This window comes from Carassius carassius, chromosome 11 (assembly GCF_963082965.1).
Source record: "Carassius carassius chromosome 11, fCarCar2.1, whole genome shotgun sequence".
NCBI classification, from domain to species: domain Eukaryota; kingdom Metazoa; phylum Chordata; class Actinopteri; order Cypriniformes; family Cyprinidae; genus Carassius; species Carassius carassius.
The window spans coordinates 23,338,641-23,366,581 of record NC_081765.1 but is presented as its reverse complement, the minus strand read 5'-3'; the positions used below and the strand labels follow the sequence as shown (position 1 = coordinate 23,366,581).

The 27,941-nt window shown below is 36.7% G+C and overlaps 2 protein-coding genes and 1 pseudogene across 2 annotated transcripts; 1 reads left to right on the top strand and 2 right to left on the bottom strand.

Annotated features, from left to right (window-relative positions):
- Positions 1-164: 164 nt before the first annotated feature.
- LOC132153275 (coagulation factor V-like) lies at positions 165-7,696 on the bottom strand (annotated as a pseudogene).
- Positions 7,697-10,908: 3,212 nt separating this feature from the next.
- Positions 10,909-15,843, top strand: LOC132153049 (probable UDP-sugar transporter protein SLC35A5). The gene is made up of 6 exons (XM_059562189.1): positions 10,909-11,106; positions 11,239-11,337; positions 11,501-11,634; positions 12,155-12,222; positions 12,304-13,072; positions 15,630-15,843. The coding sequence occupies exons 1-6, from the start codon at positions 10,953-10,955 to the stop codon at positions 15,696-15,698; spliced, it is 1,293 nt and encodes a 430-aa protein (XP_059418172.1). The 5' UTR covers positions 10,909-10,952; the 3' UTR covers positions 15,699-15,843.
- A 300-nt stretch (positions 15,844-16,143) lies between these two features.
- On the bottom strand, positions 16,144-24,747 carry LOC132153048 (coiled-coil domain-containing protein 80-like). Its single transcript, XM_059562188.1, has 7 exons — positions 22,696-24,747; positions 22,443-22,599; positions 20,210-20,346; positions 19,364-19,515; positions 19,162-19,265; positions 17,960-18,043; positions 16,144-17,052 (listed from the first exon to the last, which is right to left on the bottom strand). The coding sequence occupies exons 1-7, from the start codon at positions 24,313-24,315 to the stop codon at positions 16,733-16,735; spliced, it is 2,574 nt and encodes an 857-aa protein (XP_059418171.1). The 5' UTR covers positions 24,316-24,747; the 3' UTR covers positions 16,144-16,732.
- Positions 24,748-27,941: the final 3,194 nt, after the last annotated feature.

Here is a 27,941-nt window from a genome sequence, read left to right as displayed (position 1 = left end):
CCTTATAATATTGGAGCCATTAATATTTTCTAAAGCCACTTTCTATTTGTTTGGTTTTGTACTGGTGACAACTAACAAAGACATTTTTGTTTTAGTCAGATGTAAAATAAGAACATGTTAGTTACTGTTCCATTTGGTCTTCGAATGTGACAGAAGTACTTCTTTTATCGGCAGCACAGTGGGCTGAGTGGGAGGGGCTCTGAGGTGTAGCTGTCCAACAGCATGACGTCTGTAGCTAGAGGATAAATCACAGCAGGCATCTTTCAATCAAATATCAGTTTAACACTGCTCAACACCACCCACCCACACCAGTCTGGATTGAGCAGTGCCGTCTGTCTGTTATGCTCTGGGTTTCCTCAAATGGCACACCCTGATAACAACAGTCTGCAAGCCAATAAACCACCTCTACTGACTGTTAAGAGCTGTGGGGGTCGATTCTGTTTGGTTTTCTTGTACTCTAAGGGGTGAGGGAGCAGCAATATTAAAATCATGGCCTATACTGATAAAAAATTCTATGAAAACTATTTAAATTTATTGATGTAAATCAAAACACTGAAAACTAAAATCTGTCATTTTAAACACTAGTGAATTTAGTCATCACAACATTATAATGTACAGTTTGAAGCATGGATATTTATATTGAGTTTTGCAGTCAAAATTACATTTTAGCTGCATAAATGGTTGCCCACTGCTCCGGGTATGTGTTCACGGTGTGTGTGTGTGTGTCCACTTTGGATGGGTTAAATGCAGAGCACTAATACTAATCATATTCAGTGGCCTAATATATTTCAAATGGAAAGCAGTTACCTGGGCATTCACTTTTCTGAGGGACTAGCTCTTACAGATGAGAAGAGGACCCACAAGACCAGAGGCAATGTCTTGAGGAGTGTCCACTGCACTGTGGTAGTTCCTGGTCAGACATCTGGGGTCACTGTCCGTTGGTATGTCTTCCTCAGACACACTCCATGTGTATGTGTAAATCTCTTCTGGTTCCCTTTCAAATGAACATTTTCTCATAACATTCACACTCACTTTCTTATTTTATGATTTTATATGTATCTACATAATTGATAAAGAACTTTAGAGATTAGGGCTACATGTTATTGTAAAATACTGAGAATTTTTATTTTACTTTGATTGATATTGTGATACATCAGTTTTTCACCAGATGACTTTAATACCTATATTTGAAAAATGTAGCTTTGAAAAAAATAAGGACAATGTTAATAATAATTAATCTGGAAAGAAAAAATAATAATTCTAAAAAAGGCTGAATGGGTTACTCTTTCTAAGAACCAATTCAAACTTATTTCATCTGCTGATTTAAATAAAGATACATGACTTGTATACATGTATAATGTAGAGTTGATGAATGTAAATTCATAGACATTAGAAAAACCTCCCGCAGGATAACTGGCTCCTTCTGCTGCTTTATCAATGGTCAGTCCATGAGGATAAATACTATACGGAAGTGATGCTTTGTTTTTAAAGACAATCTATAGAAACCACATTACAATCATCATGCATACTGTCCAGAAACAATAAAAATAGTAATGATTAGAGCAGTGATTATACACCTTTATGACATCTCTGATTTGAGCTCTTATCACTGGCCCGAGAATCCCAAGCAATTTCTTTGTCTGCTTGTCATCCGCTCTCTCTTTAAAGTTGCCATCTTTATACTGAGTAAATACTGCTTTTTTTGCTGAGGCCCCTGCTTTAAATATTTTGATGGGAATTTAGTGGAACTGCCACTAGTGCCGCTATGACTGGTGTCCACCCCAGCAGCTGGCTCATTTCCTCACACATTAGCAGGCACTTGAAAGGTAAGACCTGCCAGGGAAACCACACAATTTCATGAACTATTCATTTAAAAATCTTCCTATCCAGGCTCTATTCATAGCTTTGTAGAAACGCCAGCTGACTTTGGAGTGGGCACAGATGTCCAGTTCTTGAGGATGACAAGGAGGAGTTTTACACGTAAACTGATTTGTAGAAATTATATGTTATGTGTGAAAAATATCAATCCAACCTGGTACAGAGCCATTTGTGTAGCCATTTATAGTGTATTTCACATTGTGTGGCCATTTAGGGCCCCCAGTGCTGTACCAGCTCTTGTTCTCATCAAACACTCCAAACAACAGCACAGCCTCCTGATGGAAATAAATCTGATTTCAGGAGCTGTCTAGGGTGCCTGTGGAACAAGGCCACAGTAATTGTCTAAAAATCCACTTTTCCATTTTAAAGCTGACATTTTAAACATTTTCGTAACCACTTGCCACCGACAGCCTTCTGCCTCAGTTCACTTAAATAAAATATATTTGTTACTGTACAAATCTAAATAAATAATTATTTATGTCCACAAATCCCCCAAATAGACATAAACACATTTAATGTCTAACATAAAATAAATCCAAAGATCACTATAATCCAATGTCAATCAATCAATACATTAATAAATTTGATCTCATAACTGTTTAGATATAATATATTTAACAAATATTGGTTTAAAGATGAAGAGTCCTAATAAATAAGAGAATAGCCATTCAGTATGATGTTTTTAGTGATGATATTTAGTGGTCAAGAGGAAAATTAAAGGTGGGCATCTTAATCCATCTAAGCATGAATGTCATAATAAACATCACATTGTGAGTCCTGGATTTTGTTTCTGCCTCTCATACCTTTCTTGCAGATCAGCATTGTGCCTATTAACCCTGTATTGTAGTCCTTAACAATGTCAAAGTGGGAAAGGTATGTGTAAGTGATGCATGGGGGGTCCGCAGCTGTAGGGGTCAGATGTCACCTCCCACTGGTTAGTGTGCTCTTGGCCGGGTAAAATGACGTCATCTTCTTTCTCAAAGGGTGCCGTGTTGTCAAAGTATAATGATCCTAATGGGAACATGTGAGAAAGATGCAGCTTCAGATGATATTTCTTTACAATAAAAAAAGGGTATATTGTATCTGTAAATATTTTTCAGAGACTCACTGCTTTGGACTTAGGAACAGCCTGTGTTTAATTTGTATCTTAGACAGAGGTGGAAAGTAACGAATTACATTTACTCGCGTTACTGTAATTGAGTAGCTTTTTTGTGTACTAATACTTTTTAAAGTAATTTTTTAAATCTGTAATTTTACTTTTACTTAAGTATATTTTGTTTGAAGTATTGTACTTCGCTACATTTTAAAACACATTAATTACTGAGTAAAAAAAATAAAAATAAAAAAAATAAATCGCTCCCTGGAAACTACGGCATAATGGGCAGGAGGGCAAACTGGCGCTAAAATCACAAGAAAGATGCAGACGGACAAAACAGGCGTTAGTGGTGCAGACACCGCTGAAAACGAAACCCCGTCATATTCTGAAGTTGAACTCGAAGGAAATGAAGTGAACCCCTGGCCATGTGTATGCTCTATTATGCAGTGTAAGCTGTACTTGCCTAGGAAGACCAAACTAGCATCTTATAAAATCTCGACAAGACATCAACCCTTCGCAAGAATGTAGAGGTAAGCTAAATAATTGCATCGTTGCATTGGTGGTTAAAATGAAGCTTTGACATTTTAGCAAGAGGTTTTGCACAAATTAGCTAAAAAGACCGTGGTGAGGAGTGTGCTATTTTTGTTTTAATGATGTGCGCGCGCATTTATAGTGCGTTCTTTCACTGTGTGATTCAGTCTCCTAAAATGCATTTAGAATGATCACAAAATTGAAGATATAGCGGCAGAAAATTCACATATTTATGTAATTTCATATATTAAATCAAAATCACACAAAGAATGCCATCGTTTCCTCCAAAAATCATCATGAATATATACATACATATATATAACAGTTCAGTAAATAAGTTAAGAGACTTGCATTTTAGACACCATATTGCCTTTTTTAGCTCTACTTCTACAACAGAAAATAATCCAAACACAGCCACCAAAGCACAGTTTTGCGTCTCTGAGCAACGTGACAGTGTTTCGTTCCTGAATGAATCAACCGTTTAAATGATTCGGTTCAATCGCAATGACTCACTTTTTAACAGTGACTTGCTGACACATACTGGCCATTTTAATTTCACATTTAAAGTATCTTTTGATTTTTTTAAATAATTAATTTCTTATCATTTCAAATGAGTATTCAACATTTTATGTCTTGTATATCAAAACATTATTCATGCATTTTTAACTGCAGGTTAAATGCATTCTTGTCCTGCACTAAACAGTGTAATACATCTAAATGCCACTTCCAATGAATCTTTGCATTTCCTCTGCATTAAAAGATGAGTTTGTTGATACTGATTTGCCTGGTAACAGCCCAAATGTTTTATTATTCTAAATAACTGATTCCTTTAATTAAAAACAACTAGTTTGAGATTAATAGACCTATCCCAGGGGTGTCAAACTCAGTTCCTGGAGGGTTGTAGCCCTGCAGAGTTTAGTTCTAACCCTGCTCCAGCAAACATATCATGTAGTTTTCAAATAAACCTAAATGATTAGATTAGCTGGATCAGGTGTGTTTAATTAGGGTTATATCTAAACTGTGCAGGACTGTGGCCCTCCAGGAACTGAGTTTGACACTCTTGGCCTGTCCCATTTTGACTCCCTCCCACTGTTAAAATGTAACTAAGTAATTTTTACTCTGAGTTAAGCCTAAATGAGCTACTTTTTACTTTTACTTGAGTAGATTTTTAGACTGGTACTTTTACTTGTACTTAAGTAAAATTTCATTAATGTAATGGTACTTTTACTTGAGTAGAATATTTTTGTACTCTTTCCACCTCTGATCTTAGATTAACATTTCCAAAGAAATCAAACACAGATGTTTGTGTTGCTCAAAGTGTTTTACTTAGCTAAATGATGAGCGCTAAAATAATCCATAATGTTTCCTCTTGAAATGTATTTTTCTGTTATTTTAATAGCATATTAATTGTTACTAGAGTGCTGTATGTTACAACACTATTGTGTCACTCATACTGTTACCACAATCAAATCAGAACACACACAGACCGCTTCCAGTAAGCAATACCATGTGGGTGAATGTTACAGGAATGATCTGCCATGTTCTTGAACTTGACAATCATTGTGTCAACCTCTTGACCTCGCAATGTTGAGTTTCAAACAGTCATGATTTAAAAGTTAAGATGCATTCTATAATACTGGATGGATGGATTCTTATGTTAAAATAAAGAAATCTTTAGTACTCAAAATACCTGAGGACAAGGGATGTGGCTTAGCCTGTGTGAATCCCTCATTGAACTAACAACAACTCCCATTTGTGTGAAAATGCACAATTTTGTTTTAGTATCATAGAGTTTTTACATTTATATTTTCCATTGTCCTTTTAATTTCCTTTATAATTCAACGTTTTATTAATTTAGCTGTATGCTTTGTCATTTAAAAATTTTGTATTTAGTACATTAAGTTAAACTAAATGAAAATGATAAATGTTTCCTTGGCAAACCGCTAAAATAAAATAATATTTTTTTATATTTAATTTTATTTCAGTTTACATTTATTTTTAATTTTAAGACGCAAAAATGTTTTCAAGGTATTAGTTTTAATTTACTATAATAACCATGGTAAAATATTTATACATTTTGAAAAAAGTCTTGACATAATTGTTCTTAGATATACTATATATTATTTTCAGCAAACTTTACAGTATTCTGTGTGCTGGTTTAACATTTTGTCTCTTTTATTTCTTTTGTGTTTCATATAAAAAATGTCTTTGTCACATGCCCTTGTCTTCCTTAATTATAAAATTGTTTAAACATACATATTATATATATAATGTATATAATAATATATAATGCTATTTCTTATTAGTTAATAAACTGTATCAGACTCAGACTAACTGCCTTTTAACTAACTCAGTCTAACTACTTAGAAAAACAAAATAATACATTTAAATAAATACTTCTCTTTTTCAAACCTTTGCTGTCCGGCAGATGTGTAGTCCCAGTTAATATTAATAGCTGCAATGTAATAGTGTCTCTTCACAGCTGTGGCACAATTACACAGAAATGCCAGAAGGGCCAAACTGCACAGGGCCCCTGGCCAGGAGCGGAGTTTCATATCTGGCAATGAAACTCAGAAACAGTCTTTTCCGGGGTGCAGGGAATTCTGAAGTTTCAGAGAAATGGCAGTGAGCTTTGTCTCCCCCCACCCACATACCAGGTGTACGTTTAAACACTGTATTGGAAAACAGTGCATCATTATCAAAAAAATAAAAAAACACCTGTAACATTTTGTTTTGTTTAGTCTTAGTAGTCTGAGGCTTTTTGAACATGTAAAACATTTTCATTATTGTGAGCAAACACCCCCCAACCTTACCGCATAACAGAAAAACTGTCTGAAACTTCTTCTTTTTGTGCAATTCAAATAATTTTTGTGCAATTCTCCTCTATGCGCACTAGACACTTTTCACACACACTGCTGTATATGCATAATCCCACGAAAGACTCAGTAATATGTGTTTACATGCTCATGCACTACAAATCATCTTGCACTGTTCCCCAGCCAGCTGCTTGACTTATGTTTCTCTTTGCACAAGTGTACTGTATTATATGAAGCATTCATATAGTCTATATATTTTTCTTTTTCAGTCTATGTATAGGTAAACATTTATATATAGTATATTCATATTCAAAATCTGTCAGTAGGTTAATTGTGTAAAGGTATAGTATTATGTGAAGCATTCATTTAGTCTGTATTTTTTAGCTTACGTATAGGTAAACATTTATATATAGTATATTTGAAGTCAAAATCTGTCAGTAGATTAGTTGTGTATAGGTTTATACTGTTTTACTTCATTGTTGTACGTCTGTATTTATGTAGCACCGTGGTCCTGTGAGGCCTCTACATTTCGTTCCACTGTATGACCGTCCACACATTTAGAGGAATGACAATAAAGTTAAACTTGAACTTGAACTTAAACTTGAGAACGGAAAACACCAAACAAATTTGCCAGTTCAATCCTTCCCATTGGAAACAAATGCAGGCATAGATTACACATATGCAAAAATATTGCTAATTGTCATTATGTAGCCAAATAACTATATCTGCACAAAATTAGGTTCTGCACTGTTTCACCAACATCAACATCAGTATAGCCTAAGTGTTTTATTGTAAATGTGATAATCATGATATCTTAAATAAATGAATATGGTTTTCAGTTTCTAAGATATTTTCTCATTACTCATTTACACCCCAGAGAGCATAATAAGGGTTTACTCATAATCCCAAACCAGTGTGCGATCTCTGTGGTGCCAGGTCTCCTTCCTGCGACGCTCTTTCACCCAGCTGCAGGCCTTCACTGACAGGAGTCTACCCGACATGCGAGCCGAGTGTGTGGTGGCTGGCTGACGTCTTCGTACGGTCTGTGCGTATTTGGAGGCTAGCATGAGACAGCCTTGTACCCCTGCTAACAGCGGAGTATCTGAGAGAAAAAGAGAAAAGCTGCAGGCCCGCTTTGACACATAGAGCTTAACTCTAGGTACAACATGTCTGTTTGCGTACACGTCCCATTCATTTTTCAACAGTAATATACAAGTTTCATCATGTTTGAGCAGCATGCTGTAATAAAAACATACAGTATTGGCAACTGGGGTTAAACGATCATATTCTAAAGATTTCACAGTTTCATAAATTTCAGAACCTATCTCTAAGCTTTGAATTGAATTATTGATGTCATGAACTCACATCGACTCATTGTACATTGTCCTGAGTGCTGACACGCAGGGAAGGTTAGCACAGATTGCCTCATTTATCTAACAATGTGGCATGCCAAAACTAGAAAAATAGAGTGTGTCTTTTTATTTGCTGTTCAGTATCCTCTACATGATTTATTTACTTTTATAATGTGTGTTCCATTGGCTCAGTGGTAGAGCATTGTGTGAGCAGCGCAAAAGGTTATGGGTTTGTTTCCCAGGGGAACATGTTAGTATAAAAATAAAATGTTAGCCAGAATGTACTGTAAGTTGTTTTGGATAAAAGCGTCTGCTAAATGTAAAGATTAAATGGGTCTGGACCTTGACCAACATAGCTATAGACCATCACATCATATAATTACATTTAAAGAGCATAAAACAATATTTGTTATTACAAACTGCGTTTTATGTAGCCTAATATTGCACATGACTCAGACATGACCACATTTCCCTTAGAAGTGTTTTTTTGGGCAAAGACATCTATCTGGAATTTCCTGACAAACCATTCTCATGACATTTTCCAAACAGAGGATATGTTAGACAATTATGGACAACACGTTAAAACACTAAAATGAACATTAAAACACTTTGTACCGTTCAACATTTAAAACAATTTAAAACGTAGAACATACAGCTTTAAGCTGAATGTTAAAAGTGAAAATGTTTACAACGACTAATTTTAGATATTGTCATCTTAAAAAAGAAAAAAAAAGCACATTTTGTGAATATAATCAGCCCACAAATCTTGCATGTATACTGTAGATCTGTGGTGAAATTTACGAATTTTTGTTTCTAGGGACTCATTTTAATGTTCATAGGCCAGCCACGTCTTCAACTTTGGAATGCTACCATTGAACGTCAGTAAGATCTTATTAATATTAAAGAGCTAAACTAACCCTGCAAAGTCCAGCCAAGCGGTGACGTAGCTTCTTTTGTACGCATGCGCAAAGATGCGGAAGCAGTGGACAGGTTGGCTTTTCGAGTGAGAGAACATATGGAAAGGTAATTAAAGCACCGAAGATGAATCTATTTGTGCTATCACCAAATTCAAATTATAATAGACAACATTGTGAATACCCTGTCATTGAACTTGATGATGCTCAGCTTTTTTATTGCGTTGGTAACATCAGCACAATCAAAATTGAATCCACAATAGTGTGATGAACAGAGGTGGGTAGTAACGAGTTACATTTACTTCGTTACATTTACTTGAGTAATTTTTTGGGGTAACGAATACTTTTCGGAGTACATTTAAAGATGGGTACTTTATACTCTTACTTGAGTAAATTTTGGGGGGAAAATCTGTACTTTTACTTCGTTACTGTGCGCGACGCTCCTCTCGTTACTTTATCTTAATGCAATAAATGTTATAACTGCTTCAGTTTATTCCAAACGCCCCGTCTACTTTTCTCTGGGCAATGAGCGATGCCCATTCGCGAATGATTCATTCTTTTGAGTCAATTCTGTTCAAAGGCTTCATCAAACCAATTGGCAAACGAGTGAATTGGTTCATGAATCAGTTTGAATGAGTCGTTCAGTTCCCTGCCGCACGCGCTGAGCGTCTGAAGTGGTTCACTCGGAGTTGTAACGTTTAAGAACAGAAAGAGCGTTGAAAACGTGGCTGGAACTGCACTGAATTGAAATCTGCAAAGGTTATTATTTGCTAGCGATGGAGACCCTTATTAGATGAACACCGCGTGTGCTGTCTACTGTTTAACAGGTAATAACTTGGGCTACATTCGATTACAGTACACGATACCACTCTGACATTAGTTTGTTGTACGTGTGTGGCTTATAACAGAGGGGAGTCAAGTTGAATGCAGCTTCCAAAAGACAAAAAATAGCCGATTAAGATTTTATTAATTTTAATACAATCACACTGGTGCAAGTACGTTCAGCGAGTCATATTATCAGCTGCTAAATTCAGATCTGTGATTGCTTGCTGGCGCTTAGCCAGAGATAGATGCGTTTATACAGCGCTGCGCATTATAACAAATCACACATGATTCTTTTGAGCTTATTAAAGCATTGGCCAATCAGAGGCGTTCAGATGAGTCATCGCTAAAATGCCGGTGCTTCCTTCACTCGCTCACTGACTGAATACCTCTTTCTGGCGAATTCTCTCGCAGGAACAACAAAGTGCAGATGTGTGTACGAATCTTTAATTAAGATATTGATTTCACAGTGTTAACAGTTTCAGTGATTTTAATGGGAGTTTCTGAGAGTGATTGAAATCTAGACTGTCAGTGAAAATTATCTTTAATCATGTAAATGTTATTTGCTCTCTTTCTGAACAATGAAAGATTAGTAGCAATATTTATATCACATTAACTTTCAATGTTAAATTCACATTTAATAAAAAGTCAGTCGTATTAAAAATATGTTATGGCATGACACCTATATCTGTTACTTAAGTAAACAGACAGGGTTTTATAATAAATGACATAAATTGGAGTAAAGGCTGATGAAATATATACATTTATACACGCACACATACATTACATTTTATCTATATATCTAAATAAAAATAGGCTCAGTATATATGACCCAAAGTAACTAGTAACTAACTACTTGAGTCGATTTTTTATCCGATACTCTTTTACTCTTACTCAAGTAACTATTCAAGACTAGTACTTTTACTTTTACTTGAGTAAATATTTCTAGAAGTACTTTTACTTTTACTTGAGTACAGTTTTTGGGTACTCTACCCACCTCTGGTGATGAACCACACCACTGTAAATATTATAATTGCTTTGCGTTCTAGTGTATCTAGTTGTTACATATTATTTAGTATCGGTGTTTAATTTACATTCTGAATGTATTTAGACTATTTTTATTTCATTTCTAATATCTTGTCATAATCATTTTGGATTTTGCTGTTTAAACAGTGCTGTAATGAAAGATGTAATATTTAGAACAACAAAGACACAATGTTCATGTTCCTTCCATTCTGAACTGTCTGTAAACACTGAAACACAATAGTAATCCATCATTCCATGACTTCATGTCTGCATGTTTTGTTGGTTGGCTCATCATTTGTGCTTGTGAATCATGCTGAAAACAAAGCCCTTGATAAAGAAAGTGACAAAACTTGACAAATTAGTATTTAAGGAGTTAAATTGCTGGAGAGACAAATTCGTTATTGCATGAAAATGTATACTTTTTCATTAGTGCTTTTGTGATTGATATGATTGTCTGATGTTTTCTCAGTGGTCCTCTTCATTCTCCTATGACCAGCCTCAGCTCACGTAGTCTATAATGGCCCCGTCCTCATCCTCTTCTTTTTGCCGTTGCTGCTGTCCTTGTTCACGGCTTTGCTCAAGATCTTCCGTCTACACTTTGGTTCTGGGTCTGGGTTTTGTCACCTTGGGAACCAGTCGCATCCTATTACTAAAATTCTCGGCCAATGAAGGTGACATAATATTACACCACACCACCACAGCAACTTAATTTATGATTCCTTATCATAATACAATCAATAGTTAACGTTTTGCAACTTATATTTTAAAAACTGTTGCAACTAATTTTTTTTTGTTACCTACAGAAAATAAATATGACTTTCTTCCTGCATCTGTGAATTTAATGGCAGAAGCCATCAAACTAGTATTTTGTTTAGTGATGTCAGTACGAGTGGTCATTCGAGGTGAGTCTAATTTGTTGTCTCAAAGTTCCATTTTCATACCATACTCATTAACATACTAATATAGCATATATACAGCCTGTTGAATTGTGATAAATATGGTAGTATTTAAGCAAATTTGTACGTCGTTTGTTAAGGGACAAAAACTTTTGCTTTTGTTTTCCAGAGGGCCGCTCTTATAAAGATTTGGGGTATTCATCTGGTGCCTCTTTTCTCAGCTACCTGAAATGGTCTGTTCCTGCATTCCTCTACTTCCTCGATAACCTCATAATCTTCTATGTGATGACCTATCTGCAACCTGTACATTGAATTATTAAAAGCTTAAAGTTATGGTTAAATATTAGGAGAAAAATAACTTTGCATTTAATACTTAATATATATGTTTTTGTTAATTAGAGTAATTCAATTTCTATGTTAAATAGATATATTTATAAATTGAAAAAGAAATTAGGATCTGCAAGATTTTTATTGTAAAATATCAGTTTAAAATAACATTTTATTTTAATATATTTTTATTTTTTATTAATGATAGCAAAGCTGAATTTCTTCAGCGTCATAAGATCATTCAGAAATCATTATAATATTCTGATTTGTTGCTCAGTAAACATTTATTACCATATTATGAATGTTAAAAACAGTTGCTGCTTAATATTTTTGTGGAAACCATAATACATTCTTTGATGAATAGAAAGTTAATTTATTTGAAATAGAAATCTTTTGTAACATATAAATGCATTTATTTTCAGAGTTCTTCAGAGTAAAATTATTAAATTATATATATTTTTTCAGAGAACTGTATTTTTTTCTCATGTTTTAATAGGCCATGGCAGTATTGTTTTCCAACATTGTTATTTTTACAACAGCCATTCTCTTCCGAGTTGTTCTAAAGTAGGTGTTGACATTTTTTTATCTCTTTTTTCTGTCCTTATATTTTTGTCTGTTACTGACTTTCCATCTTTTGACCTGCAGGAGGCGCCTGTCTTGGGTGCAGTGGGCATCTTTGATAATTTTGTTCCTGTCCATTGTGTCATTGACCACTGGCAGTGGTGACCAGCATGCCATTGCTGTACATGGCCTCCACCCAGCCCACATTTCCACCCCTTCTAATAGCTGCTTAAAATACGCCCATCCCAAGCCAGAGCATCAGAACCATAATGAAACATACTGGAAACGTGAGATGTGGGACAGCCAGCTCATCCACAGGCTGAACAGCTTTGGCCTGGGTTATGTCCTACTGCTGCTGCAGTGCTTCATCTCTGCACTGGCCAACATCTACAATGAGAAGATCCTCAAGGAGGGGGAGCAGCTAGTGGAGAGCATCTTCATCCAGAACAGCAAGCTGTACGTGTTCGGTTTGATCTTCAACAGCCTTACGCTGCTCCTGCACTCTGACTACCGTGACCTGACGTTACACTGCGGCATCCTCTATGGACACAACGTCTTCTCCGTCGCACTGGTTTTCATCACAGCTGGCCTAGGCCTGTCAGTGGCCTTCATTCTCAAGTTCCGTGATAACATGTTCCATGTGCTTACAGGCCAGATCACCACGGTCATCGTCACTGCGCTCTCTCTTTTCCTGTTTGACTTTCATCCATCAATGGATTTCTTCCTGCAGGCACCTGTAGTACTGCTAGCCATCTTTATCTACCATAGCAGTAAACTGAAGGATCCGGAGTACTCACTACAGCACGAGAGGCTCGGGGTCATCAATGGAGAGATGTTTGACAGGTCAAGAGGGGTAAGAGTCAAATGTAGACTTGCCTCTTTTTCAAAAAAGATTTTTTTAAGACACTTTGCACCTCAGCTGATCATTTATTTCATTTGAGTTATTCGTTTCCACCTTAATTTTTCAAGTACACTCTGTGTTTAAACAAGGAGCTCATTGTAGAGGACGTCTGGCAAACTATAATCTAATTAAGTAAGGATGAGTAAGAAACCTGAATTTTGGAGGAGCAAAGCCCAACCTTGGATTATTACATTATTTAGATCAAATATACACAGCAGGCAATTCCATTAATGGCATGTTGCCATGTCTTATAGAACCCATTCTTGTGAGAGGCAGCAGAATAGGAAAGTAGTTCACTTTGTATTTCTGATATTTTTCAGTCTGGTTTTAAAACTCTACACAGCACAGTGTCTGCCCTTCTGAAAATTTGCATTGGGGTTAGAAGCACTGTACTCTACTGGTTTCAGTCCTTTCTGTCCAATAGAAGATTATCAGTAAATATAGGGTAGAATTCTTCTACTGTAGTGCATGTTACATGTGGTATCCCTCAGGGTTCAACTTTGGCACTGTTACTGTTTTAACTGTACATGTTAGCCAGTTGTTCTGTATTTAGGAGATTCAGTGTGCCATATCATTGCTTTGCTGATGATGCTCAGCTTTACATACAATTTGTGTGCAACAACAGGTCTCCCATAAATCAATTAATAGCCTGTCTCCAAGAATTAAAAAATGTGGCTAACCAATATAGTATGGTAACCCATATTCGGAATTGGTGCTCTGCATTTAACCCATCCAAGTGCACACACACAGCAGTGAGAAGTGAACACACCATGAACACACACCCGGAGCAGTGATGAATAAATCCCAGACCCTTGATGTCAAGAGTCTGGGTTTTATTATGGATAGTGGACTAAAGCGGCTTGATTATTGCAACTCTCCGTAATATGCCCTGCCTGTCTTATCTATTCATAGACTCCAGTTGGTCCAAAATGCAGCCGCCCACTTTCTCATTGACAGTTGCAAACGGGACCACATAACGCCTATTCTACATTCACTGCATCGGGTACCTATTCATTATTGCATTGACTTCAAAATGTTGTTAGTATACAAAGCGTTAAACAATCTCGCTCCTCAATACAGAGTTGATTACTGAACATAATCCAGTCAGAGTGCTTAGAATCACAGACCAGTCATTTTCTACGGGTACTCAAGATCTAGACTGCAATGGAGGGCTGATTGAGCCTTCACAGTAGCTGGCCCCAAGTTATGGAACAAATTGCCATTATCTATCAGAACAGCGACTACAGGCCTGGGTTTAAAAAGTCTTTTAAAAACCTATTTGTACTCCTGTGCTTTTAACATTGTGATTGTCTATTTTCATTTGGTTGATGGACCAATTGGGTTATCCAAGGTTGTTTTAAATGTGCTTCATAAATGAATTAAACTTAAACTTGAACTTCTTTCTAAAATCTTTTTTTATGCATACCTATTTATACAGATGGAAGAAAGTCTGGAGAACCTGAAGCTGAATTTGTCCTTAATCATCATAACAATGAAATTAGAATTCCCAATCAGAGTTTAGGCTGTACCACTGAAGCCAATAATGTCTTTTTTTATCATTAGACCATATAAAGACTAAATATAAGAAAGATTTGCTAATAATTACAGATTCAAAGTCATGTTTTGCTTCCCTTTAATGATCACCCGGCAATACTTTTCCAAATCTTACCCAAACTGCTGGAACTGGAAGCACAGAACTAATATCTGTTTTTGGGTTGGGTTTTTGTTTGAGCATTGTGGAATCCCAGGATAAGAACAAGAATTCAGCGCTGCTGTTAAAGTGTTCCATACCATACTCAAATCATAAAACTACCAAAGTATCTAACATTAATCAACAAATGGCAGATTGAATGGGATCAGTGTACAACAAACTGTATGAAATTAACCCTACTGTGGGTAAAAGATGCATCTTTATTAATAAAAAAAATCTCTGTAATTGGATTTCAGATCATACATATACAGTGCCGAATAGGACAATCCCGAATCCCACAGAAATTCTTAGTATCAAATGAAGATGATATGCTCATCATGCCATGGTCCAGCATCTCTTAATCATATTTTATTACATTGTGCTGGTTTAAGTTTTTTTTTTAGAAAATAAAATTACTCTGTAAATTTTCAAGTCAACCCTGAATACATTATAGAGTTTTTATGTGAAGTAATATATTTAACCGTTCTGACGCTTTTCCCTGCCTTATGGTGTCTTGTTTTAGTGCTGCTCTTTAAATGTTTAAAAAGGCCATCAACGTTTTGATGGCCTGCATTCTTTTCCATTCAGCTGCCTCTCACGTTTGTTTTTTAAATGCAAGGACATGTTCTGTATCACCTGCCCCTATAATATATTCCAGAACTTGTATGAACCTTCTTTATCGGATAGCACATCTATTATCTTTCTATAAAGATATATCTATGAATTCACTAAAAGGTGTCATGTTTTCTGGTATAACTACAGTGGTCTGCAAGGAATGTGTGTAGTAATTTATGATTTTGTCTTATGTTTTTATTTTAGAATGAGGAAGAGTTGGAGAGACTAACCAAGGCTAACACAGAGAGTGAATCTGAAGAAGAATCTTTCTGAGTCAGTTTTGAACCCATCTCTAATTATCATGTAAATATACAGGAATCAGCCTGTATAAGTATGATGTAGATGTATTATAATGAATGATGATTGTTTCAGTCACATGGAATGTCTGTGTGACGTGCAAAGGGATCAAAGAGTTGTTTATCTTCTTCTCTTACAAACTGTAAACATTTTGAGCATGTGTCAGACTCAGGAAGGTTTGTGAAAGTATTACGTTCATTTTTATTGTTTGAACTATTCTTGGTTCCTTCATACAGTAGTGGACTGAAGGATTAAAAGTGAGAGTGTTAAAGGGTTAAGGTAAGATGAGCTTGTTTCATTTTAATTTTAATATACTGTTGTGAATGCATGTGCCATATTTGTTGTCCAATGACCTTTGAAAAATACTTGGATTTCTGCAATAATAAAATCCACCTTTTAATCATATATGCTGAAATATTAATACCATTTTTTTAATTTTTTTATTCTTAAGCAACTGCCAATATATTACTGACTAGCAGAGGGAGACAAAGCAAAGAAAAAGTCTACATAGTTTGACAGCACTTGAGCAGATATTTGAAATGTTTAGGCTGTATCAACACAGTGCCTTAGTAAAATAAGCGAGGAAAAATCTCAAGTATCACATACTTTAAGCACTTAAAATTGAATCTTGGCTGTATGTAGATGAACATAAGTTCATCTAAAAACAGAGTTGACTTGCAATGTTTGTAATAAAGGCATAATAGCAATATATTTTTATTGAAATTAAAGCATACGTTATCCGTTTATAAATAAGACATACAGCGACAGTGCTCTTTAAAAATAGAGTAACAATATCAAAACAGTTCAACAAGAAAAAGCAGGTTGTGACCTCTAAAAACGATTACTTCATATAGAAGAGACATCCAACAAATACAAATGTTTAGACTGATGTATAACAGAGGAGATGCATCTTTAAAAATTAACAGCCCTATATGATAAATATGAAACCAGTTAAAAGGGAAGTTTTCAGTTATCTCTTACCCTGACACTGTTTTACGAAAATGTAAACCCTAATAACCATACCCCTGATGATAGCCATCCTGGTAACCCTCATGATAGCCGTGGTGGTAGCCATAGCCACCATACTCATCTTCTGGGCAGCGCATGCCTAGAGACTGCTGGATGGCCATTTCCTGTCTGCGAAGCTGCATAGAGTCAATCAAGTCATAGATGATGGCCATTGACCACATGGGGGACGGGTACCAGGACTTGACATTTCCGTCTTTACCCACCAGCAGCATGGAGAAGTACTCAGGGCTGATCTGGAAGTAGTTTCTAATGTCCCTCACTAGAGTGGCAGATATGCCCTCACGCTCGACCGTCGCACTTCCTGAAATGATAAACGCTGGAGTCAGAAACAGTCATGCAGCTGCATATAAACAACATATGGTGAAAATTGTGCCATTTGATCACAAATGACTTACCTGTGATTAATAGGATACTGAACTTCACATTATTTGATAGATTTGAGTTCAGTGCGTGATGCAAAACCATTTTATTTGAAAAGGTTTGTTTTAGTCAATGTGCATGTCACCATTCATCATCATTGCAATTTAATGTTATATGAAACAATTATACCAATTTTTTTCTTTTTCTGAAGTGCTTTACGCAGTTTCTAAGAGAATACAGAATTAGTTTTTGTCCTCTTTTCAACCCTGTTGAATCCTCTGCCATTAAATATTTCAAGGGAGTTTTTTTTCTTAAAGCATTTCATTTTGCTTCCACATACTGACCTGAGCCCTTAAATATTATTAAAATATTATTCCTGTGGGAGCTGTTTGATCACTTCTGAGCCTGGCCGGAGCAGGAGAGGCTGACTCTTGCAGGGAGGGGCCTGAAACCAGAGGCTACTGGCTGCTTTTGACTGACACCAAAAAAAGCAGCCATTGTCAACACCACCACACTCATCTAATGTGTTGATTAACCCTTAAAGCACTAACTAAACACCTGGTTGGTGTGAAAGTTACAGGTATGCTTGCATATTTTCATATAGACTTCAAGATTTTGTTTACTACAAGTGCAAAATAATCTTTATATGTTTACTAAGACCACAATAACCAAGCATCTCAGTCAGCTGATATTTCAACTGCTTATTAAACCATTGCTAAGTCTTTACATATCTGTTAAAAGGCCGTCTCGCACCTCAAAGTCTAGACCACATTTTAGGAGTTTACTGGCAAGTCTCACTTCCCTGAAGTGTAGCTTTTTTGCTAGTGTTTCAGCAGCAGTGGTCTTACCATTGATGGGGTAAAGCTCCAACACTCCTCCCATGTCTGTCAGCTCTGTCCCCAACAACTTCAGTACTGATACATGGCGAAGACCTGCAAATCCACCAACACAGAAAATGTTTTCTAAAATCTGAATGCCACCCTGAGATGCTCCCCTACTGACATTTATGCTATTTAAGGGCATGTTTGTGGCTTACAGATCATTGTTAATGAAATATGAGGGGGATGTATTAATAAAGAAAGCTGTTTCTCAAGTCATTTAGGTTTGAATTGACAGCCAAATTCAAATCCGCTGTGGTAACCGATGTCTGTTTAAATGGAGGAGAAAGCCAGTCTGCCACATAATAATTATTATTTATATAGAGCTGAGTAAAGTTATGATGTCAGTTTGTAAGCTAATTCTCCCTAATTTAAGAGCTCCCTTGAACGTTTTTTTGGAATAGCAGTTTACAATTTATGAGTAAATTAAGGCATGTGGTTAACATTATTAGGAGACATTTCACATTTTGTTCTAAAACTTTCATTACATCATTCATCAAATGTGAATTCTGTAGACTTTTTAAACATGAGTGGCTAAATTGCTATTTACTAATTTATTCACAACTAGGAACATGTCTTTATGGTTTCCACAAGCTCTTCATGTGGAATTTGACTAGGACCATAAGGATACACTTCACTATTAGTTATTCCCGGTTTGGTCTCTGGATGGGGACAACTCTTAGACCAACAGGTAAGGAACTGGATGACAAACATCCACTTATATGAATATACTATTTGAATGTCAATAGGGTTCACCTACTCTATGCAAAGCTATATAATATAAAAATAAAGGAGCCATTAAGTAGCCTGCTGCAATGCTGAATGGTTAGTTCATTACTTGAGTTTTTGTGCTTGTTAAGATTTCTGGAACAAGAGACAAAATGGCAAGCATTCACTGCTGTTGTGTTAAGCTTATATTGTGGGAAACATTTCTGAATTTAAGAATCATCAGGAATACACATTGTTCTTGGTTTGGTTTTACTCTTCAACGAGTGAACGAGAAAATCAATGTATTATCTTGGCAAACTTGAGACATGAGAAAGATGCATATGCAAAACTCTTCACGGTAAAATGGTCAATCTGTAGGCAAAAGGCAGCGTCCTAAACAATAATGCAATGTGTATTTATGTATTATTAGTGTCATCTGAAGGTTTAGTTATAATTATTCTTACCCAGGTTGCACGCCTGACTAGTCAGTGCATAGAGCTGTTGCTGATAGGCCCATTCCTCATCGTTTGGTGCAGAAATGACAAACAACCTGCGTCTCCAGCGGAACCTAAAATCAAGAAGCCCAAAATTATTAGAATAATAGATGTCTTGTAAGATTCCTAGCAATTCACAACACCATTTCAATAGAAAATGCTTGTGAAATACCTGGAAATGAAGTTCTCCAATGATCTTGGCTTGTCTTCTTTTTTACACGTCACTCCATCACGTTTCTGTTGTTCCATCTCTCTGATGCGTGATGAAAACGTGTCGATATAATCAAATACAACCTTCATCGCAACTGGCACTTCATAATATTGCTGGAAATAAAGAGATCTATGAAACTCAGGTAAAAATATAGAAGCTTCAAAGAGGGTTGTAGTACTAGTAAGGGGATTTTCTCAATAGGTTTTAAGCAGCCAAGAATGTTGAAGCTAAAATGATGTGTCAGATCGACAGAGCTGTGAAGAGTTCTTGGAATTTTTCTGCAAACCACAACAAATATGCTGTTCAAGCAAGAATGCAATTAAATATGCAACGTTCAATATCACATTTCTTTGGACACAGGCAATTTTTTTAATTGTTATTCTTTTGAATTACATTTTTATCATCTTATTTTATTATGTAAATTCAACACTTGGATTTCAGCGTAAATGCTACATTAAACATGTTCTTAAAGTAAAGACTAAGACTCGTTTACAAGGACCATGATGATTCATGTTAATTTGTGGACATTTTATTTACTTACATAATCAGTTACATCAACATTCAGCTCTCGCGATTCAGTTTAGAATTAATTTGGTATTTGTGGGTGTCTGACTGGCTAAGCTTCTTAGGATTTTCAATAGATTTTACTGTCTATCTGCCGCCTGACTGCACAGTGGCTTCTTTGTTTATTCCAGCTGTCTGCAAACAGGACTCGGCTTTGAGCTGGCACACCTCACGTACCCTTGAAAAGTACTGTGGAAGAAGAGAGCTTTAAAGCGGTGCAAGGTCACATGTCTTTTACTGTACCTTCGCTTTCATGTCCAGATCTATGAGGACCATGTAGAAATCACTGAAGGTCATTCCGACCTCTTTCCTCAGCTCTATGATGAGATCCTGGTTCTCCAAATCCTCCTGTTTCAGACCTTTCATGGGCTTGTCATTCTCTGCAAAGACACCACACAAAATCCGACAGTCTGATCAACCAACCAGAGATGGAAAATCACCAAACATACAGTCTTTTAATGAAGTGCTGCAGGGCCTTAGGGATGGCAGTTCTGTGTGTTTATTCAGGGAACATGGCTTCCTCTCCTATACAAGAGACAGATAAAAACAGAGCAACTCATGTGAAAGACCCTCTTTGCTCTAAGGAAACTCTGTGTGTGCGTGAGACAGCAAGGGAAGACGCAGGCCAACCCAAAGTATTTGTTTTCCTTTCCACAAAATCCAAAGAATTTCTCACTGTAATTTCCAGTGGACAACAAGACGGTTTAAAGCATTCCAATTTCAGCATGGGAGGTGAAGTACAATTACTGTACAAACCAATCAAAGAGGAGACAAAAAAAACTATTTCTCCCTCTAAACATGTGGTTTTCTATAAAATAAGTTCTTCATTTATCTCTCAAGGCAAGAATATATAATGTGGAGGCTTTAGGCACATGTCCTACTTGTCTCACACTATATAAATGACAACTATCTTAATATAAAAACAAATAAATACACTTTTTAAATAATAATGATAAAGTGAAATCCCTGGAGTTACATAATAGGCATTACAAACGGAAAAAGAGAGATTAGGTTTAGCCTCAGCAGCCATCCTTATTATATATTCCTACCATATCCACAGCACAGGACCATTAATTGTGGTTTAAAACCCACTGATCATACAGTTAGTCATGTTTCCTTTTCTAGTACCTCTGATGCTGCACTAGAACCAGTCACAGTGAGCTGGCAGGCTATAAATGCTCAGAATGTGCCAGGCTGATATATGCCTTCACAGAAACCCTTATGTGTTCACCTTTAACAGAGAGATGTTTATGAGCACCTGTTTTGCTTCAATTATTCCATCCTGCGGCAGTGAAAGGGACCCCTCACAGAGAACTATGTGATGCAGACCAGACTGATAAGTATATGGAATAAAAGTCAAACCAGTGACTCATTCAGAGGCAGTCTGGATGCTGCTGCTGATGATGTCATTGTTAAACCGTTTCACAGCATTTTGACATCTGCTAAATTAACAACAGTGAAACCAGGGTTGTGAAAAAATTTAGAAAACAGACAGGTAAGAAGCATTGAAAGCTACATTTCAGGTGAAAATCTGGTCTTAATTATCTTAGCAGGGAGTGAGCCTTTTGAATTACCTCAACAAAACTCAATGTTTTTGAATTCAAGCCATAGGCCTCGCTGATTTAGGAGCAGTTCCACAACACTGCCAATGGAGAAATTGTAAGAATGTAGATTATTGTATGCTTTACCAATCTACCAACCCAGCAAAACTGACTCATCCGCCAACAACTGACTGCTGTTTCTGAGCTAAAACTCCCCAGTCAGAATAACAGCTACAAAGGAAACAGACATTTTCCCATGTCGTGGATAATAAACTAGAGAGAATATTGTGCCGGGGCAGACTTTCTTCACTCTTCCGTTCGATTCATCTAGCAGCATTCTGTGACACTTGAACAAGTACCATTCACTCCATTCCCAGACCAAACTTTATTCCTTTGCTGTAAGGTTCTGTGTCACATGAGGTCATAATCAGGAAAAGTGCTTCCCTAACTCACAAGTGAGTGCCACCTGTTGGATAAAAGGGGCTTTTATTTTTGGCTTATAGTTAAAAGCTCTTATTCTCCAGCATAGGAAAATGGCTTGTGTTTATCATATCTATCTTCAGCCTGATCATTCATAACTCCATGTCACAACTAGTAAAGCTCTCAAAGAACAGGACAAATGTTTTTCATGAACATTGCAAGATTTTATGATGGGTGGTCTGAGTTTAGTTTGGCTTAGTGGAAATGGATGGAATGATTTGACCGGAACTTCCATGTTTAAATGCCCATATGTCAAAACATTACATGGATACTCAGCAGTGGTTGTTTAAGAAAGCAAAACAAGAGAAAAGGAGAACAGGAAAATCACAAGCAGTGATGAAAACACAATTTCCTATCAGTTATTTTAATAACGTTTTAGTGGTTTGAATTATATACAGAATTTTGTTGATGTACTGCACATTTATACTGTTTCCAACAAGATGAAGGTGGCTTACCAAGTTGGTAATGATCTATTTTCATGGTGCTGTTTGTAAGTGTGCCGAAGATGGTGATGATGGAGACCTTCCTGATGGCCATCTCACACACATGTTCCAAGTATTCATCCCTTTGCTGAACATACATGGTGTTCTCCTCTGTTGGAGAGGTGATCCACTGAAGTAATGAGTTTGAAACAGAAGAACATTAATTAATACTATAATACAGAAATTAAAATTTCTAGTTCATCAGACTACTTACGAAGCTACTCACAATTAGTCTCCTTTTGCTTTCAAAATAGTCTAAAAATGTTGTCAGAGTTCCTTTAGGTGGCGGAGCTGGTGGCCTTTTTGTTGGTTTCTGATAATCATCTTTCTCGTGGATCTTTGAATTTTTCTTTCCATTTTTCTTACCACCCTTTCCATCCTTTCCCCTCCTCTCTGTCTTGTCCTTCTTGGACAACTTGTCCGTCTTGTCTTTTTTCTTCTTTTTATCCATCCTGCCCTTGTCTTTCTTGGTGGGCAAAATTTCTTCCTCTTCAGGATAGACGTCAGTGGACTCACGTACATCAGGTTTCACTTCGTATGCAATTTCCTTATTGCCATTTTTTTTCTTTGTAGGCCTAACATTAGACGTTTTGTGTTGCGTAGGTGTAATGCTGGTATGCTTGTGATTGTATACTTTTTTATCTGTGTGGTTGTCCCTGTATTTTGCTGTATCAGCTTTGATGTAGATGGGAAGTGCTGTGGATGAGGTTGTCTGATATCTGTCCCTACGGTTGTAATAGTAAGGCTCAGTGGTGGTCTTGTGGGCTGGGATCCATTGTGGGGTAGTATGAGCTCTGGTCATCCTTGGAGTGGTGGTGGTCGGCAGTGTTGTTGTCGGGGTTGTAGTGGTGGATCGGGTTGTAATTGAGGGACGTGTGGTGGTAGCTGCTTTGGTAGTGGTGGTAATGGTCGTTGGTCTCGTCGGTGTTGGAGTAGTTGTAGTCGGCCTTCGGATGGGTTTCCGCACTTCTTTTCTCCTCTCCACTGGTGGGTCCACTTGGGAGTCAGTGCTGGGGACACCATCAACCACCTGTCCCTCCACTCCAGCCCCTTTACACTTCTGCACAAAGCCTTTCTGCCTGACTTTCTCCATTTTGCGAATGGGCGACTGGTCAATAACTTCATACATTGCTTCCAGTCTGACAGGGTATGGGTAGCGCTCCTCAACCTGAAGCGTCTTCTTAAGAAGGACCATCCCAAACTTTTCTTTCTCTAATTTAAGAGAGTTCATTAGCCTGGGTATAATAGTTGTATCTAATGGCTCTTCCATCACCTTGCCTTCATTAGTAATGCGTCTGATTTTCCCACCCAATTCCCCTTCCTGGTGAAACATGACAATCTGTTGCACGTGCCGCTCTGCCAATTCGCAGTAAACGTCGGGTTTGAGAAGACTCATCATCAATCTGAAGTAACCATCCGAGTTGTGAGGTGCGGAAATAACCAGGAGGCGGTTTTTCCCTGCAAATGACGCCAGTAAGTTTGGAGAACCGGCACTGCTTGGCATGCGGGAGACTCTGGCCCTGGCTCCAGGTGTTCCATCATCCTGCTGGATTGGATTTCTAGACCCATCCTGTGCTGGTCTCCTTTGTGCCAAGACCTTTCTGAATTGGACGTTCCTGGTAACGTTTATACCTTGATCTCCCTGCATCTGCTGGCGTCTATCATTGGCCCATGCAGAAGAACGTGTTTTGATGATCTGACCCTGTCTTGATTTGTTTAGCCTTGCTAGTCTTTTGGAATACAGTCTGGGTTTGGTTTGTTTATTGGTGGGGCTGCTCTCTGACACGTAAACAGCCCATGTCAACATACACAAAACAACGAAACCAAGAATGTACTTTCCTCTCATGTTTAAAAAAATTTGTAACACTTAGTCAGCAGAGAGATACAATCCGGTAAAGCATCATAAGATCCGATTTATTTTCTAAAAGTGTTTATAATTCTGATGCCTAGTGCAAAAATAATAATAACAATAATAATAATTTTCTTCAACAAAGACAAAATCGGTCAAATTAGATCGACCTTGGTTTTACCTGTTGGTGTGTTTAGGAAAAATTCTTGAACATCCAGCGCGCGAACGGACTGTTTCAATGCAAAGAGGCATTAACTGCTGCCCAGCGAGAGATCTTCTCATCATATCATACCTGTATTAAAATCGCATATTCCTTAATCAGCTCAAAATAGATGTCATGAAGTAAAGCTCCGGTCCCCAGTCAGTCTAGAGAACTTTGACACGTGCCACTTCAACACAACGCACGTCGCGAAAAATAAGAAAAAGTCAGAAATACATGTCAGAAAGTAAGAGCACAGCAGCCTCCGTATCCTCCTCTGGCTCTGTCGAGTGCGCGGGACCAACCCATGCACCAGAGGGGTGCCAGTGCGCAGAGATTTACTCCTGCGATCAGAGTGAACCGTGACTTTAAAACAGGCTTAACAAACCCTTTCAAGACCCTTTTCATAAATATGAAGGTAGCAATATTTATAAATAATAAATATAGCAAGTGTGATATTATAAAGACATAATGATGTTTTTAAAACTAAATAATTTTCTTGTCTTTTTTTCTCACTTCTCTAAAGCCAAAGAAATGTCTTACTATATTATCTTGGAAGTAGTTTGTATTAATGGTTGACTGAGTAGCCTATATTTTCCCTTACCCACTATTGTTTTGTTATGTATGAACCTGAAGAGAAACTTTTTCAGTAAATTTTGTTTAGGCTATATATATATTAAGCAAGTTTTATATATATGGCATTCACTTAAATTGCTGAACTTAATATTTGTAACTTCATTAATTTTAAGGTCATTTTTATGGATTTATACATTACACGGATATTTAACGACTGGCAACCCACAGAAATATCATGAAAGCCAGTTAGGCTACTCTGGTAATCTGTGAAGGGGTCATTTTTCATACAAGAAAAAAGAAAAAGAAAAAAGGCTTTCAATCATCTAAACAGGATTAGGATCACTTAATCATCTACATATTTCAGAATATTTTATAACATAGATTTTACATTCAGAATTTTTGTTCAGCTACTGTAGACTAGAGTCTGTTCTAGAGCTGTAATCGGGCTTTAAAAGTTAGGCCCGACAGGACCCGAGCCCGACAGGTTTCGGCCCGAGCCCGACAAGTACATTTTGATTGAGAGCTTTTTAAAAGCCCGAACCCGTTTACAGTCCGACATTATTTAAATGTGCACACGCACACAGCTATTTTGCCTTTTGTCAAGAAGCTCTTTTGCCTTTTGTCAAGAATGAGTCATTTATTCATATTTTAACAAAATTTATTAATAACTAACGTAGACTACACCACTTGGAAGTTGGAATAAAGAAATAAAATAAGTCCTCTGTGACATCTTAACATCTCAGCACTCTAAATAGACATAGGCTCCTTTAGCCTATAAATAGACCAACGCACCAATAAAAACTAGTATTTTTTGACAAATTAAATTAAGATAAATTTTAAATTAAGATGGGTATTTGGCAATAACGAAATTAAGATAAAGGCTCCGGATTTGCCTCGCCACTAGCAGCTGTCATTTTAATAAAAGAATAATGCCAACATTAGCGTAGCCTATATACTCTGTCCACATTATGCATTTAAGACTCGATGAATATTTGGTTTTCATTTAAAAAAAACTTTATTAGGCTACTCACAGCGATTAGGCTAAGCCTACATGTTTTTGGAAAATGATTGAATCCACTGTATGGCTTCAGCGTGTTCCTGCGCTCACTGATGGTGCGTCATTATTCACTCATTATTCGGGCAAAGATCTTAAGCTCTAGTCTGTTCAGGCTAATAGCCTACAGTTAATTATTTTTTCATCACAACGTTTGAATAAAACATGACATATTTTTGGCTAACAAGTCACATGCCTTAATTAGTTAATTCGTTTTAACATACTGCTTAATGTTATCTTACAGTTTTTTTTCGATTGCTAAACGACAGTGAGCACAACTGGAGCTACATGTGCAAAACTCTTAACTACAGTCTGCACTAGCAACAGTCACCTGAGCTAAACAGTTCACATCACCTACAAAACTCATTCAAAGCAACACAACTCTTAACACATGGCTCAAAACAGGCTCAGTGCAGCCAAACACTACACATAACCCTCACTGAGATAACACACACTGTCACTTAGATTACACTGAAAGGAAAAACACTAGCATCAAACACCAATACAGAAAATACTAACTATTCATCTTTACAGTTTGAACAATTTCAGTGACTTCATACAAAGTCATATTTTCTTCAAAGAAAAGAGTGACATTCTTTCACATGATTTATTTAAAATTTTAGAACATAACAATTCTTTAAGGTAAATGAAAATTAGCAGTTTGCTTCAATAGTCTGTAGTAATTTACGGAATTACAGTAATGAGAAAAAAAGGTAGAAACTAAAAGTACATACTGTAGTTCGAACAAATAATTGAGGGGCTAATCCTGAAATTACAATCAGCAGTGTTTGTAATCTATTCTGTTTTGAATGTGTGGTTCACAGTTTTGACAGCAGTGTGTTAGCATTTGAACAAAGTGCTGTAAATCCACAGTGTTGTGCAGGTTGTGGTTAAAGTCGTGGGATAAGTGTGTAGAGTTTTAAAAACCGTGTTCAAGCAATGAAAAACGAACTAGAGTTTGGTCCACATGAACTGCTGCTGTGCAGACTGTAGCTAGAGTTTTGCACATGTGACTCCAGTTGTGCTCACTGTCGTTTAGCAATCGAAAAAAAACTGTAAGTGTCAAGACTAAATCACTAACTAAACAATCTCAGACTTCATAAGTGGAACTGTGTAATGTGAAATTAAAATCACACGTTGGTTCCTGACATGAACACTCAGCACATGTTTATCACTGTCCCTTAAAATGGACCCTAAATTACCAGACCTGAATGATGCTGAGCAGAATCCAGGGAGTATGTGACAGTGGAATATAACTTTCTAAAGGATAGGGTATGATACTGTTTATAATCATTATATACCTGATACAGGTTAAAATATTAAATATATTAAATCCCCCAAATTCTTCTCAGCAGACGTTAATCTAGCTACATTATGCCTCTTGCAAAACTGAAACTTGATTATTTTTGGTATTGTTGTATCGGATAGCAAGATCCCGTATAGTAAAAGTGTGCACATTCCTTTCCATATGCAAAGTCACTTTCTATATTTGTCTAAATTGTCTGATTGAATAATGAACATGCAAGGGATGCGGGATGTGCACAACTTTGTAAATGATGACCATACTAATGTTTAATATTTTGAGGAGTTCTATAGGCAGATTGTGTATGGGCTTGCTAGAGTTTTGTACCATTCATCTAAGCAGAGCTGGAACAAAAAGTTTAATAATTAAAACATACACTGGAGAATCATATGTCTTTTACAAAAACATAATGAAAATAACTAAATAGAAGAAAGAAAAATGACGAATATGAAGTTTGGAAGCTGAAATTCAACAGACATACAGATTCTGTT